The 17222-nt window shown below is 40.2% G+C and overlaps 2 protein-coding genes across 8 annotated transcripts in view; one reads left to right on the top strand and one right to left on the bottom strand.

Moving 5' to 3' along the window:
- LOC117367138 (P2Y purinoceptor 1-like) overlaps nt 1-2910 on the top strand; it is a 30597-nt gene extending 27687 nt beyond the window's left edge. Inside the window, exon 3 of the mRNA XM_033959447.1 lies at nt 1579-2910. Coding sequence (XP_033815338.1) covers nt 1579-2603 — 1025 coding nt within the window. The 3' untranslated portion in view covers nt 2604-2910. The remainder of the gene's footprint in view (nt 1-1578) is intronic.
- TMEM117 (transmembrane protein 117) overlaps nt 1-17222 on the bottom strand; it is a 649075-nt gene that overhangs the window by 586241 nt on the left and 45612 nt on the right. The gene's annotated exons all lie outside the window — the stretch shown is intronic.

Genomic DNA, 17222 nt, shown 5'->3' with positions numbered 1-17222 from the left:
TACAACCCAGGTCATGTGCAGATGTGTTTGTGTTTAAAACCTTTATTAAAGCAGTAACACAGCAACTATGTATATAAAACTGAATAACTCAAATGATGACAGAATCTACTCATTATACTGATAAAATATTTTGAACAGGAAAAAAAAGATGTTATAAATTTCCAAAGGTAAATACAAAACCATACCAAATAAGATATCAACCAAATTCAATAAACCAGATAATGTAAAAAAAATAAACTCAAGAATCATTTAACTCATAGTGATCCAAAAACTCCCATTTGCTTTCCTCTTTAGGAAATATAAAGCCCCCTGTCTTCAAGTATTCTCATATACAGGCAGTCCCCGGGTTACAAATGAGTTACTTTTCTAAAGCGGTTTTTAAGAAGGATTGGTATGTAAGTTGGAACATACGGTGTGTATGCGTGTGCATGTGTCTTTGCTTTTCATATTGGTTTGTAATCATGATGCGAGTGTACAGTTATTTTCAAAACTAAAACTAAGGGGTCCTTTTATTAAACTACTGTAAAAATAGCTACAACGAGTGAGGTGATTAAATTTGCAGATGATACAAAGTTATTCAGAATAGTGAGGATGCAGAAGGATTGCGAAGACCTGCAATGTGACAAACACACTCGAGAAATGGGCTGCGACATGGCAAATGAGATTTAACGTGGATAAGTGCAAAGTGATGCATGTCGGTAACAAAAATCTTATACACGAATACAGGATGCCGGTGCAGTACTTGGAGAGACCCCCCAGGAAACAGACTTGGGAGTACTGGTTGACAAGTCAATGAAGCCGTCTGCGCAATGCACAGCGGCGGCGAAAAGGGCTAACAGAATGCTTGGAATGATTAAGAAGGGGGATCACGAACAGATCGGAAAAGGTTATCATGCTGCTCTACCGGGCCATGGTACGCCCCCACATGGAATACTGCATCCAGCACTGGTCACCGTATTTGAAGAAGGACACGGTACTACTCGAAAGGGTCCAGAGAAGAGCGACTAAAATGGTTAAGGGGCTGGAGGAGTTGTCGTACAGTGAGAGATTAGAGAAACTGGGCCTCTTCTCCCTTGAAAAGAGGGGATTGAGAGGGGACATGATCAAAACATTCAAGATAATGAAGGGAATAGACTTAGTAGATAAAGACAGGTTGTTCACCCTCTCCAAGGTAGAGAGAACGAGAGGGCACGCTCTAAAGTTAAAAGGGGATAAATTCTGTACAAACGTTAAGGAGGTTCTTTTTCACCCAGAAAGTAATGGAAAACTGGAATGCTCTTCTGGAGGCTGTTATAGGGGGAAACGCCCTCCAGGGATTCAAGACAAAGTTAGACAAGTTCCTGCTGAACCAGAATGTACACAGGTAAGGCTAGACTCAGGGCACTAGTTTTTGACCTAAGGGCCGCTGCGCGAGTGGACTTCTGGGCACGATGGACCACTGGTCTGACCCAGCAGCGGCAATTCTTATGTTCTTATCTTTGTACCTATCTTTTGATACCCTTCATAGAATTGCCCCCTACATTATTTACTAAATTTTGAAATATCAGAATAACCAGTTGCATTTTATTCTTTCCTTAGATTCAATTCATGGAAAACTAGCAAATGAAACTTGCACTACTTTCCTCTGCCGAAATCATGTCAAACGCAGATGGTACTGTTATATCCTAATTTTCACATGCATTTTAGCACTAACTATAGGATTCGTGGGGAACATTGCTGTACTGCTGAAGTATGTATTCTGGAAAAAATCATGGACTAACAGCATCATCTTCCTGTTCAATCTGGCACTGTGTGACCTCACTTGGATTCTTACTGTTCCCATCTCAGTTGCTTTCAATCTGCAAAAGTTAGGTCTGCATTCTGCTCAGAAATTCTGCTGGATCAAGAAAATATTCCTAAATATCAATATCTATGGAAGCATCTTCTTCCTCATGCTTATTAGCTTTGATCGGTACGTGGGCTCTGTTCATCCTCTCAGTTCATTAAAATGGTGGGACAAAAGAAAGGCCATATTTTGCACAATTGCTATATGGATCTTCCTTTTAATTGAGGCCATTCCTGATTTTTATTATACCATAGCAACTCACAGAAGTGACAAAATTCTTATTTGCCTGGACAACATTCAAGGGCCTTTGGACTACGTAATTCCCATCATTCTCTGCAGGACTATACTTGGATTCATTGTCCCATTCACAATTATCTTTACATGCTACGTGTTGATGCTCAACGTGTTACGAAAACTGAAAAAGCACCGTCATAGAAAGAACAGAATTGTGAAGCCTTTGATGTTGGTTTCAGCTTCAGTATTAGTGTTTACCATTTCTTTTGCCCCGTATCACGTCATGATGATGGTTTTATTATTTTACAGAATTAACTACCTAATAAACCCTGAAAACATAAGCCTAATGTATGCCATCTATGAGTTTACCGAAACCATTTGCAGTATCAGCAGTTGTTTAGACTTTGTTCTTTTCATATTTGCAAGTAATAAAGCCTGTGACAAACTCAAAGTGATGAAATGTTCTTCCAGAAGTCCATGTCACTGTTGTCAATCGTGGAAAGTGGAAGATATCACTATTCTTTTGGAAGCAAGGCAGAATTAAACTTGTGTTTTGCTGTAAATGCTGCATTAACTCTCTCCTTAAATTAAATATCTGTGATGCATATTGCTCTTTCACAGGGAAAATTTACAACGAGTATGCATCTTGGGGGTATTCATTTAGGGGTGTAGTTATTAGTGTGGTTACTGTTAAGATATTATCACTAATTCATGCGATTTTAGCACAATTCCCATTTTATGCAATGAGACCTAGTTATTAATAACTGGTTAACTGTAATGTTTTAATGGTAGCACATATTGATATTGATAACTATGCCACTTAATAAAATATAACTAATGCTCAGAGATATGAAGGCAGATAAAACCGCCTCACCACCCAATCAATGCGATGATTGGGTGGTGAGGCGGTATTATCTGCCTTCATGTCTCTGAGCCTTAGTTTTACAGCAGTTGTTGGACATTTGCTTTCATTTCATTATAAAACAATATAGAGTGACTTTTCTTTATTTTTTTGCTATTTTTTCTCTGAGTCACTCAACATATATTTTTTGTTGAGTTATCAGCCCCTTTTGTGTATTTTTGACTTAATAAAATATGGCTTGCTGTTGTAGTCAAGAATGTGTTCACCCAAGACTGATTGGTCTGCATGTATTTTCAAAATTATATACATTAAAAACAATACTCCAATTTATTTTTATTACATCTTCTAGATTCTTGAACTTCCAGGATAAAAGTAAGCATGTTCTCGTTTTTAAAAAATATATATATATGTTCAATGTTTACTTTTATTGACACACTACCCAATTACAATAAATGTAAGCATTTTGCAAGATTAAAAACAAGGAGAAAATTATACAAATTATACATAGATAAGATAATGAGAGAGATGTATCACATTTTCTACAATTACTGAAGCACAAAAGTACAATATTGTGACATACCTGATAATTTCCTAAAATTATGACATACCTGATAATTTCCTTTCCAGCAGTACCATCCTGGACAAATGGGTATTATCTCCTCCTACCGGCAGATGGGAGGTAGAGAAAAATAATCTTTTCTAGTAAACTCACCATCGGTATAAGGGCTGGTGCACAGTGGAAAACTCCAGTATGCAACTGCCAAAGCAGCAGGAGATCCTTTATAATGCACATCCAAACCCCATCAACTACTGATGTTGCAATGATTATCAAGCGATCATCATCACCATTTCTGTGGTACTTACTAGCCCCCATTTACAAATTCGATTCATTCTCTCTCTTTTACTGAATGGGAAACAGAAGAACGCCCTGGGCTTTAGTTTCACGAGGGCTGGTTCCAAGAAGGAAATTATCAGGTGCAACAATTTCACCTTCCTTGCCCTCTGAAGCCATAATGTACTGAATAAGTGAGATACCACTGCTTTCCCTGGATTGGTAGCAAGGAATGTTGCTACTATTTGAGGGTTTTTTGTTAGGTGCTTGAGACCTGGATTGGCCACCATTAAGATAGGATACTGAACTAGATGGACCACTGGTCTGGCCTAGTAAGGCTATTCTTATATTCTTATGTACACAATCAGAATTACAGGGTTTGGAAGAAAAGGTTCCCCAAATGACAGTTCTGCCAAAGTTCAAGTGGGTGCTGGCCAGCATGTGTAGCCTGTAGTGCTTCACAAAAATGGAGTGATGACCACTACCACAAGGCAAATCTCTTCCGGAGAAACCACCTGAGCTTCCACCTAGGAGGTTGCCTGAGCCAGAGTCAAGTGTGCCTCAACTGTAAGTGGTCTCAAAATGGAGACCTTGGAAGCCACCATGGAACAAGTACATCAATTGATCAGAAAGATGAAACTCATTAATCTTCAAATAGCACAGCAAAATCCTGTTCACATGCAACCTTCAAGCCGAGGCACTGGAACTCTCATCCACAAAAGGAGGGTAAACACACTTCCTGGTTTAAATGAAAAGGTAGAATGAGCTTAGGAAGAAAAAAGAGAAACTGTGCAGATGGACACTGAATCCTGAAAGGACAAAGATATGGGTCCCAACAAGAATCTCAGACACCCTCCTGGCCAAAGTAATTGCCATGAGGAATAAAGTATTCAAAGTCACTCTCAATGGCTCAAAGAGAGACTCAGAGAACACTAAAAGAACCAAATTCAAATCCCATGAAGGAAAGAAATGCCATACTTGAGGGTGCACATGTGCAACCCCTTTCAAAAACCAGGCAACCTCACCTTGTGCAGCCAGCGAGAGGCTCAAAATCTGTCTCGAAAGCAGGAGAGAGCTACCACCTGAGCCTTCAGTGAGTTCAGTGCTAAACCATTTGCCAGGCCTTGTTGCAAAAATCCAAGGATGTCAGTAACCTGTGCCTTCTAGTGATAAATTGACTGCTTACCACATCAGACCTCAAAGATGGCCAGAGATGATGGGATCGAACGCTCTTCGAGACAGTGATTTTTCCACAGGAGAATAATGAAATCTGGAGTAAACCCCTGAACAGGAGGCCCCAAAGACCCCTGCAGGAGCTCAAACTAGCTTCTCTTGGGTTCTGCCGCTTCCACACACTTGCATTTCATGTATTCACTGTTTGGGTCTCTGGTAGGGATTTCTTCCCTGCCATCCAAATCCCCTGCAGTTCCCCAGCCCTAGAGGATTGCCTCATGTGCCTGTGACATGTGAACGCTCCTCGGCTGACCTTCCAGCACAAAACTGGCATGATATGAGAGCAGAACAGCCTGAGGTGTCCATCCCATTTGATTTGGAGCCAAATCAAGAGGTTTTGAGGCAGTTGGAGGCTTTAGAAAAAAAGATTGTATAAAATCCAAGATAGCAGCTGCTAGGGAATTTACGCCACAAACAGCCTTTGGGGGCTCCCCTGAAGTTCCAAAAAGTCAGGAACAGGGGTTTTGGAGGGGGGACCCTATCCCTGTCCCCAGAAATTTCTAAAAATCAAAAGTTCATCTCCCCCTCCCTTCCCGATTTTCCTCAAAGGGAATAATGGACTGTACTCACTGTGAGATGCTGGTGTCTGCCTGCACCAGCTTTGCTGCAGCCTGACTAAAAGGAGAAAATTTTCTGCCTCAAGTCCTTTTAGAAGGGATCCAAAACTGGAGATCTTTGTGCTGCCAATCATACTGATATCAACTGTGAACTCAACCCCCACGAATCCTTGCATCATGATGGGGAGTAAAAAAAAAATGCAGCTGGCTCCCTGAAGCCCAAAGGGACTAACACAGAGGCCCCACAGCCTGTATTCAAGCCTCTGATAAATCAGAATATGAGCTAGCTCCTAGGGGAATGGTTTCTGAGCTTCCCAAAAAAAACACAGAGCAGGCTGGCTCAGCAGGTACGCCTGGGAGTTGTCCCTGAGCTACAGACCACCCATGCAGAATGTGCATCCTTTTCCAGCAGAGCTGCCCCAAATTGAGGACCTCTGGGCACTGAAGCCTCATGAAACAGATTTTTAAAAATACTTGAAAATAATAAAAACTGAACAGAGCAGAGCATCCCGGGTAACTGTAGAAACCTCTACTGCAGCTTAGTTAAAGAGAGCTTAAGTGTGTGTTAGTATGTAACAGCCAAGGGATATGCATTTGGAAGGGGCATGGGCAGGGTATGAGTGGGTCACACACTTAAGTGCCAAAATTATATAACACTAAGTTGCACGCCTAGGTGCCAACACTTAGGCCTTTTACATTGTGTAAGGGTTGGTGCCTAGATGTGGCCGCCTATGTGTTGGCACCCAAATGTCAACTTAGGCTCTAGTCTATAAAGTTGCTGTTATAGAAAACTACCTTAGGGCTTGATATTCAGCCAGGGGCGATCAGCGTTTTGATGAGCACTGTTGGCATTATACCTAGAAATTCAATACTGGGCCACGAAAAAAACATAGCTGGTTATCTGTTCTACGTATTACTTCTTTCCCTGCCATGCCGGTATTTTCTGCATTATACTGTAAATGCTTTCTGTCTTTATCTGTTTTTAAGTCCATTGTTCTAATTTGTATTTTATCTGTATCCCATGTATTAGCTCACCTTGTTGTGAACCGCTTAGAACTTTTTCGGTATGGCAGTATACAAGAATAAAATTATTATTATTATTATTATTATTATTAAGTGACTTATTGGGCAATTAACTGGCTATGAAGAACTACATAAGTACAGGACTACATTTTAAGTGGTCCTATTTATGTGGTTATCGTAACCAACTAAGTACTAACTTCACCTCTGGAATGCCCTCAAAATAGTTGGTTTTGACTTAGGCTCTAGCCTTGCAGTTTTAGTGGTTCTATCCGGTTACATGCCGCTGAAATTGCCTGGTTAGCCCCAGAAAAGCAATTTAAATAGCCAAGACCCTCGCAACAGCACCCTTTATAGAATCGTCCCCACTGTGTCGTATATTATGGTAATTTCCAGTGATGGATGTTAATATGTATTTTAATTAACATAAGAACATAAGCAATGCCTCTGCTGGGTCAGACCTGAGGTCCATCATGCCCAGCAGTCCGCTCACGCGGCAGCCCAACAGGTCCAGGCCCTGTGCAGTAATCCTCTATTTATACCCTTCTCAATCCTTTCTTAAACCCCAGTACTGTACTCTGCCCTATTACGGCCTCTGGAAGCGAATTCCAGGTGTCCACCACACATTGGGTAAAGAAGAACTTCCTAGCATTTGTTTTGAACCTGTCCCCTTTCAACTTTTCCGAATGCCCTCTTGTTCTTTTATTTTTTGATGTTTGAAGAATCTGTCCCTCTCTAATCTCTCTATGCCCCTCATGATCTTATAAATCTCTATCATATCCCCTCTAAGTCTCCTCTTCTCCAGGGAAAAGAGACCAAGTTTCTCCAATCTCTCAGCGTACGAAAGGTTTTCCATCCCTTTTATCAGATGTGTCGCTCTCCTCAACCCTCTCGAGTAACGCCATGTCCTTCTTAAGGTACGGCGACCAATATTGAACGCAGTATTCCAGATGCGGGTGCACCATCGCCCAATACAGCAGCAGGATAACTTCTTTCGTCCTGGTTGTAATACTCTTCTTGATTATAACTAGCATTCTATTCGCTCTCTTAGCGGCCACAGCGCACTGTGCCGTCGGCTTCATTTAAATGCTGCTACCAATAAATAAATACATTCATGCCTATATTCAGTGGCCTTAAATATGTGTTCAGTAAATGGCCATATAGCAGCTGAATATTGCCACTTCGAGAGCAATTCTATACTTAGGTACCTATAATTAGGTAAAAAGCCAAGAAAAAGGAAGCATGCACACAAAAAACCCCAAAACAAACAAACACAGGAGTTCTGTGTTCAAAGTATCCACCCAATATTCAAAGCAATTTAACCAGATAGGAGAAACTTATGTCCACTTAATTACTGATGCCCAGCAACACTTAACTGGAGCATGCTGCTAAAGAACAACACACACTATTCCTGCACTGCCCTGGTTAGTGCCAAGATAGGCCATGGGTCGAAAGTAAGCGAAGCCAGCAAGTTGCTGGGACGACTGGTTAGAAGCCAAATTCAAACTACTAACCCCTTAAAAATATCCTTTCCTCTCCTTCTCCCCGCCCCCCACAAAGTAGCCAGCATCTCCCATTGCCCCTCCCTACTCTCTCAACCCAGGCGGCCAGCATCTCACCTTCCTTTCTGCAACCCCCTCCTCCTGTATCCACTCTCTTCTTTCCTTCCCTGCCTCAAATGACTAGCATTGTCCCTTCCGTTCTCCCTCCAGAGTGGCACCACTGCTGCTGCCAATGTTGTGTGTCACCCTCCATCAGGCCGAACGCTCGGCAAAGTGAGAGTGGCTGTTGCAGGGCCTTGAACAGATTTACATGCTCAATGTTTGCCATGTCCCACCACTTCCTGTTCGGAAGGGCTGGGGGTACAGCAGACTTTCAAGGAACACATCTGCTCGAGGACCCACATCGTCTGCCCTCATTTTGCGTTACGGCTGCCTACCAATGACTGCCATGCCAGCATTGCCCCCATCATAATTGTAGCTCTTTTCATTTTCTTCACATTGTTATTAATTATTATGCACCGCTTTGCTGTTATCCAATGAAAAAAGGCAGCATAATAAAAATGAATAAACCATCTACAGAACACACAACAGAAAGAAAAGTATAATGCTCAACAATAATAACTATTGGTGGAAGAGAAGTAAAACCTTGGTTTGCAAGCATAATTTGTTCTGACACCATGCTTGTAATCCAAAACACTCGTATATCAAAGCAAATTTCCCCAAAATAAATAATGGAAACTCCACAACCCAAGAACTTTAATACAAAATACTGTATGTACTCGTTTTGCAAGACCTTGCTTGTTTAGAACAGTCACTACACACACCTGAAGTGTCAGAGAGAGTGATGATGTGATGTGTGTATAATAACATACGAACAACCGTACTGGGTAAGATCAATGGTCCATCAAGCCCAGTAGCCCGTTCTCATGGAGCTCCTTTTACAAAGCCGTGTTAGCGGCTTTATCCACACACATTTATAGCGCGCGCTAACCCCCGTGCTAGCCGAAAAACTACCGCCTGCTCAAGAGGAGGCAGTAGCGGCTAGCGTGGCTGGCAAATTAGCGTGCACCATTATGCGCGTTAAACCGCTAACGCAGCTTTGTAAAAGTCATTAAATGACTAGTACCTGATCATTTAATACACTCGCTTGTAATTTCTAAAATCGATTATTGCAACTCTTTACAAAGGAATATTACAAAAGGAAATCAGACGACTTCAACGAACACAAAACACTTCCATCAAAATCATCACCAACTCTAAGAAATATGATCGTGTTACCCCTTTACTTAAAAATGCCCACTGGCTTCCCATCCCTCATAGAATTACTTTCAAAATTGCTTTACTCGCATTCAAAACACATAAATCCAGAAAACCAGCTTTCATCAACAAATTATTCATTCCTCACTCTCCCTCTAGAGTTCTCAGATTTTCCTCCCAAAATTTACTCTTTGTCCCCTCTTTTAAGACATTCTGCAGTGACCGTACAACCTCTTTTGCAATTACTGTTCCCCTTATCTAGAACTCTCTGTCCCCTTATCTTAGGGAGGAATCTAACTTAGATAAATTTAAAGGAGCTTTAAAATGTTTCCTATATAGAGATGCTGTAGTTTTCCTTCCTTGTATCTGTACAGGCAGCTCTGAATGAAACTCCTTTCCCTCCCTCCTGTTTTGTCCTTTTTGTTCTCTTTTCTTGACTTTATTGTAGTTCACCCTTCTCCCTTTTGTTTCTTGTTCGTCTGTTTTGTCCTTGCAATTAAGTTTTTTGTTGAGTATTTTAAACGTGTAAATACCTCATTATTTTAACATAGTGTATAATCGCCTAGAATTACGAGTAGGATAGGCGATCAATCAAATTTTTATTAAACTTGAATAACCCTACTACTCTCAATCTTTGATTACTGCAATGCAATCCTGCTGGGCATTCCAAGGTACATGATCAAGCAGATTCAAATGGTACAAAACACAGCAGCAAGATTTCTGCTGGGAAAATTGAGGTAGACAAATACCACCCCACTACTGGAAGAGTTACACTGGCTCCCGATTGAAAGCAGGGTGAAATTCACGATCTTGTCGCTGACACACAAAATCATTCATATCTCAGAACTGCAATATCTAACAGCCAAACTAGATTGCCATATGGACTTGTATTGCAAGACCTTGCTTGTATATCAAGTTAAAATTTAATAAAATGTTTTGCTTGCCTTGCAAAACACCTGCATACCAAGTTACTTGCAATCCAAGGTTTTACTGTATTACCAAATCAAAATGTGTGCTAGTAACTCACAAATGCAACAGCGCACATCAGGAATACAGACAAGGAATAATCTCACATATTCTGCAACTCAGGTTTTTGTTGTTTCTTTTTTAACTTTTAAGGATTTAGCATGCAAGTGACAAGAAATTCAAAAATCCAAAACACTACATCATCACTGAAGAAAATATATGTGAAATATCCCACATTAATAGGAAGAAATGGAGAGAGAAAAAAAAGCAATAAGAAATTTAAAAAAACAAAGGATAATACAATCCTAATTAACTGTGCCAAATACTTTCTTCCAATAAATTCCTCCTCCCCCACCCCAATTTCTAAAGAGAAAAATATTTTTTAAAGAAACAATTTGTATTAAACAAATTGACCTGAAGCCAATACACCTTTACCAGTAATGAAACCCTCTAATTAATCTGGTTGCAAAAACTAAAAAATAAAAAAAACAACCCTCATAACTCTTCCCATCCACTGTTACTAAACATTTACATGGAAATTTCAAATAAAAACAAACACTCATTTTTTTTTAAAATAAGTAGGCACCAGGATCTGTGGAAAAGCTCTTTTTGAGGTGATTTTGCCTAATAAATTGTTAATGATTAAAATATCCAGTCAAGCAAGGCTTGCAACATGTTATGAAGTACCTTCCTCGGTAATATGCATTGTTGTTTGTGCAGCTTTCCTGTGCTGTTTGTTTTCCCAGAGCTTTGCAGAGAGTAAAAAAAGGAATGTCTAAAATACATTCATTTTCTTGCTACTTCAGCTCAATTCACCCATTCTGAGGCCAGAAAAAAACTAAGGTAAAATGTTATTCAAGCAGCATGGCAAATACAAATAATCTGCTGCTTTTTATCTGAAGCTGCAGGGAAAACAAAATGAAATGAATGCTATAAAAACAAACATATAGGGCCTGAAATTGAGAATGCTGGAGGCAGCCTGGTTACCTCCCAAGATTCGTGGCAATTCCGGATATTCAATGGTGGGGCCATATCCAGCCACCGGCACTGAATATCTGAGTCAAAGTTTGCCTCTGTAGACTTTGCTGGCTAAGCCAATAGCCGCTAAAGACAGAACTTTTAGGGATGTGTGAGAGAAAGAGAGCGACAGAGTGGCTGAGGGAGGTGGGATTTATGTGAGAGAACTTGCCCATAGTGACAAATCAAATTTCATATTTCATTTTGAAAAGATGAAACTGAATTGGTCACTTAATGGCAACTTTTGTGGAGATCTTCCTTTTCTCCTGTTCTTATAAATAGGCCCACAGTGTAGAGACACTGGCTTACATCATAAACAAAAGTTACAGAGCAAGCTAATTTGACTGCATTCACCAATCTACGCTCTTACTCCATTGCTGCCATCCCTAACAGCCCCTCAATCACTCCTTTCTTCAACATCACTGTCTTGCCAGCTTTATCCCACTCAGATTCTCCAATCACTGATAACTATGGTAGCTAACCAAAGGATTTCCAAGTGCTAGGTCTCAAATAAATCTAACTGGCACTCACCTTACCAACTTGCACATCATTGCTTCTCAGCAACTCACTCCATCCCATGGAAAGACCAGAAAAAAGCCCATCAGGAAGATTTAGAGTAATGTATGTCAGGCTGCTCCCGACACCAAATTTTAATACATATGCCTCTTCTGCAACATCGGACCTTCCATTTCCCAGGAAGGGAAAAGACATACTCCAAGGGAATAATACTCAATTTCTACTTCCTTTTTACTATCTCAAATGGTTCCACAAATCAGCAAAAATAAAACACAAAAGCAAACAGATGGTAATGTTCCTCAGATCATTCTCAGGCCATCTTGGACAGTTTTTCTGAGGAGTTAGTGGGACCTAAGAAGATGCATTCCATTGGACTGCATGAAGAAAATTTTAAGCTAGGCTATGTGGGACAGAACCACAAATAAAGAACTGGGGATTTGGTAATTACAGAATTCCCTACTGTTAGTTTTACCTTTGTCTATGTTTTCTTTTGCTTTATATAATTTTCTATTGTTTGGAGAAAATGCACTAATAATGAAAAGAAGCCTGTTGCAAACTCAGTTTTGGGACTACTGTTGGGAAGTTCATTTGGACATTTTTCTTCTTATGTTCGACTTTAGACTGCCATCTTGAAATAAACCATAAGGTTCCAGAGTTGTGAAGAATAGATAGAAAATGCCAGAAATCAACGGAGGTCTTTCCTACTGAATAAAGTAGTAGAGATGTGAAATCATTTTAAATGACATGGGAAATATCAACAATAACCAATGTTATGAAACAAAAACAAACAGGAAAAAAAAATCCACAAAATTTTGTATTTTTGGTTTGTCATCAATACTGGCCTTTGGCAAAAGGAAGCAAATGCCTGAACTTGCTTCCTTTTGCCATTACAGGGAAGGGTGTACCTTCTTTGTGGCATTGTTCCTATAACAACAAAAAAAAATAGCCTTGAAAAACCCTGCACAAACATTCTTGTAAACACAAGAAACAACTCAAACCACAATTTTCTGGCTGTACGCTCCTATAAAATTTGTAGATTAGGTAAATTCTACTGGTCTTACAGTTCTAGCCAGCATCACTTTCTGTCTTTATGCTGTTCTGGTATCTACCTAGTTTACAGAGAGACCAACACGGGACAAAGACTGTAGCAGTTTTCAGGACTTTGAAGTCAAAGTCAGAAACAATTCTGGGTAGAGTCAGTCAGTAAAAATGTACTGACTTTGATTCCAGCGTCAGCTTCAAAATTATTATTATAGTGTATATGATTGTATAATGAATTACTTGTTGAAAGTTTTAAAATGAATAAAGAAATTTTTTTTAAAAAAATTAAAACTTACAACATTAACCTCATCATTTACAAAGCTTAACAGTGTGGGCCGCTGCTACCCCGAAGCCCACAGGAATTTGGGACATTTGCCACATGGCAGCTGATAGTATGGATTTGTAAAAGGGGGGAGGGGTTTATAATATTTGGCAAATTTATCATTTTATATGTGCATCAAATAACTATATTCTGTAGTCTATTAATCCTAATTTTGTACATAAAGAAATAGCCTATATTTCTGTAATTAATCAAATTTCTCTTAGATGTACTACAAGTAGTCGGAGTTGGAGTTAAGACAGTAGAAAAAAAGGAGGGAAGGGTTTATAATATTTGATAAATTTATCATTTTATATGTGCATCAAATAACGACATTCTGTAGTCTATTAATCCCAATTTTGTACATAAAGAAATAGCCTATATTTCTGTAATTAATCAAATTTCTCTTAGATGTACTACAAGTAGTCGGAGCTGGAGTTAAGAGTAGAAAAACAGAGGAGTTGGAGTCGAAGGTTTGGTATACCGACTCCACAGCTCTGGTTGTTTTAATCAGACCCAAGATCAAATACATCTAAGATAGCTGCCTGCAGGTGACATCATTCACTTTTCTATCCAGTACTTTTTTAACACATTATTCATCTTCTGTTAACAGGGCACTGTATTTCTTCAGTACAGTTTCCAATATTGTTATAAAAAACACAAAAGCCTGTCCAGTTACACACCAGAATGGCAGCTCAGGGCAACTGTTTTATGTATTTGTTCAGTCACAAATTAAAAGACGCCAGTCTTTTTCTGATTAAAATTAATATGGTGAGTATTTCTTTTCCATAAAGCAATAGTTCATAAGTAAATGTGACACCTGTCCTTATGTACCTAGAGACATATTTACACTACAATGAATAGTTTCAGATTTTCTTTATAAGTTGCCAGGCTCCAGCTTTATATACAAATTGTAGGAAATAGATTATTCTGCCTGCTGCAATAAAATGGAATAAAATAGCCATTTGAGTGCCAGTGTCAATATTTTCTTTGATTAAAATATGTACTTTGCAATACTTCATTCTCATATATTGTTTGAGCTGGCTCGTAACCAGTGGTTTTCAGCACAGTATGTTCCACATACTGGTTTTGATAATTATAAAATTATGGCACTACAATGATTATGGACTTTGTGATCACAACCAAGCATTGAAGAGCCATGGAGAGCCAGACTAGTCTGCTGTGGCACATAGTCATTATGATTTCCATCACAGCTTTCCTGCTTTCATTGACTGTTGATTTTTGAAGGAGGCACAGCAAGAAAAGAAAACCTCATAGTACTCTAATCTAATCTAGGATTTGTGCATCACTCTATGCCTATAATGGTTCAAGGCGATTTACAATTACACAAGAGACCATACAAACATGGAGAGCTTACAGAAGAGCCGCGGTAGCGGATTACAATGAAGAGAGCTTACAAAACAAGAGCCGATACAGGCGAGGAGAGCTTACAAAGTAGACATTGTGGCAATCAGTATTACTAGTACCAGGTATACATAGTGGCGTACCTAGCATATGTGACACCCGGGGCCCATCATTTTTTGACACCTCCCTCCCATCTGTACAAAAAACATGATTTTTAGTAACAAGCCACACATCACACATGAGTACCTAGGAAAAGGCAGCATCTTATATACTGCAGTGAGCAGTACAACATCAATACACCCATTGTAAAACTAAACAAGCCAGACTAGTACAAATCAATCCTACACCGGCAATCCTAACAGAAAACCATGTCTTTCGAACACACCTTTGCCTAGTATAGAATATGTCATCACAAACTAACCCCTCCCCCTTTTACAAAACTGTAGTGTGGACTTTAGACTTGGTGATAACAGCTCTGACGCTCATAGAATTCTGAGCATCAGAGCTGCTACCACCATGGCTGGCGATAAAAAATGCTCCACAGTTTTATAAAAGGGGGGATAAAATAGAAATACATAGACAAAGGTTAAATTGAACCAGCAAGAAGCTGGACTCTGCATACAATGCAACACCAAAGAAACAGTGACATGTCTCCTAAAGCAATAAATAAATAGAAAATTTTTGTTCTACCTTTGTCTTCTCTGGTTTCTGCTTTCCTCATCTTCTTGTTACTCTCTTCCTTCCATCCACTGTCTTCCGTCTCTGTGCCCCTATATGGCATCTTCTCTCCTTCTATGTCCCTTCCAGAAACTGTATGCCTCCCCCTTCCATCTCTCCTTTCACCCCATTGGTCTGGCATCTCTCTCCTCTCCTTCCCTCACCCATACCTCTCTTCTGCAATCCCTTTCTTCCCTCATTTTCCTTTTCAATTTATTTTCTGCATCCATCTAGATTACATTCTTACTACCCTCTCATCAATTTCCTTTTTTACTGTCTACCTACAACTTGCCACCTCTTTTCCTCACCCCCTCCAGTATTTCCCTAACTCAATCCTTTTCCCCCCATCATGTGCCCTCCTTTTATTTATCCCCTCCTTCCATTATGTGCCCTCTTTTTCTACCCCTGCCATCTAGCTAAAGAAGCACTGCCTGGGCTTTGCAGTCCCCAGTTATGTCTCTAGCAGGATATATATTTCAAATCTGATATATTCTAATGACAAAAATAGAAATAAAATGATTTTTTTCTACCTTTTGTTGTCTCTGGTTTCTGATTTTATCGTCTTTTCACTCTTTTCCTTCCAGTGTCTGCCCTGTCTCTTCAATCCAGCATCTGACCATTCCATTCTCTGTCTGCCCCTTCCAGAAACTGTCTATCTCCCCCTGCCATCTCTCCTCTAGACCCCCCCTCCCCCCTTTGGTCTGGCATCCATCATCTTCCCTCTGTTCCCTCATGGTCTGGCATCTTTCTCCTTTCATCTCTCTTTCCCTCCCCCCTGTGGTTTTTAGCATCTCTCTCGTCTCATTTCCTCCGCTCAGATCTGATATCTTTGTCTCCTTCCCCATTCTCTGGCATCTCTCTCTCCTCTCCCCTTTCCTTCTTTGGTCTTCCTTCTTTATTTTCTGCCTCCGTCTAAATTAAATTCTTTCTTAATATGCAGTCCTCAGTTTCCCTCTTTTCACTGTGTCTACCCACAGCATGCCACCCCTTTCCTTCACCCCTCCACTATCTCACTAACTCTATCTTTTTCCCCATCCAGCATATGTCCTTTGTCTTTATCCCTCCTTTCATCCAGTATGTGTTCTCTTTCTCCACTTCCATTCAGCATTTGCTCTCCCTTCTCCCCACTTCCATCATCTGCCCTCTTCTCTCTTCCCACTTCCATCATTTGCCCCTTATTCCCACTTCCATCATCTGCCCTCTTCTCTCTCCCCATTTCCATCATCTGCCCTCTTACCTCTCCCCCTTCTTCCCACTTCCATCATCTGCCCTCTTCTCTCTCCCCCTTCTCCCCACTTCCATCATCTGCCCCCTTCTCTCAATCTCTCCATCCACCATAGGCCCATCTCTCTTCCTTCCGCTCACCTTTCCAATTTTGGCAACAATATCAGCAACGCCCCCCCACCCCCTTGACACTTAAGATCGGCAACAGGCCTCCTACCCCAGCATCAACAGAACTTCAGATCGGCAATGCGGTGCTCAGTCAAAAGCTTCCCTCTAACTCAGTTTCCTGTTTCCACCCAAGCAGTTCAGTGTGTCTTTAGTTTTCTATAAAAATAATAGGATGAGACTCCTGGCATGATTTTGCCAAACCAGGCGTTCATTTTAGCTGCCTGGAAAGTGAGAGTTCTCTCAAGAAATCTCTTCAAACGACACGATATGACAGTAGGATATGAGAATAATTGGACTCTACGTGTGGGCTTATTGGAGTGATTTAAAGAGAAATGGGAAGCAAGGTAACCTGGGGAAATACCGAAGATTGATTTGAAGCAAATACATGCAAATTTGAATAAAACTTGAGTATCAATTGGTAGCCAGTGTAATTTTTGGTAATAAGGAGTAACATGCTCCCATTTTTTCAGACCGAAAATCAGTCGGACAGCAGTGTTTTGAACCACTCTTAGTCTTTTGAAGATTTTCTTATAGGCGCCAGGTAGATTATATTACAATAATCAAGGA

This window comes from Geotrypetes seraphini, chromosome 9 (genome assembly GCF_902459505.1).
Source record: "Geotrypetes seraphini chromosome 9, aGeoSer1.1, whole genome shotgun sequence".
NCBI lineage: Eukaryota > Metazoa > Chordata > Amphibia > Gymnophiona > Dermophiidae > Geotrypetes > Geotrypetes seraphini.
This window is presented reverse-complemented; position numbering and strand designations above follow the sequence as displayed.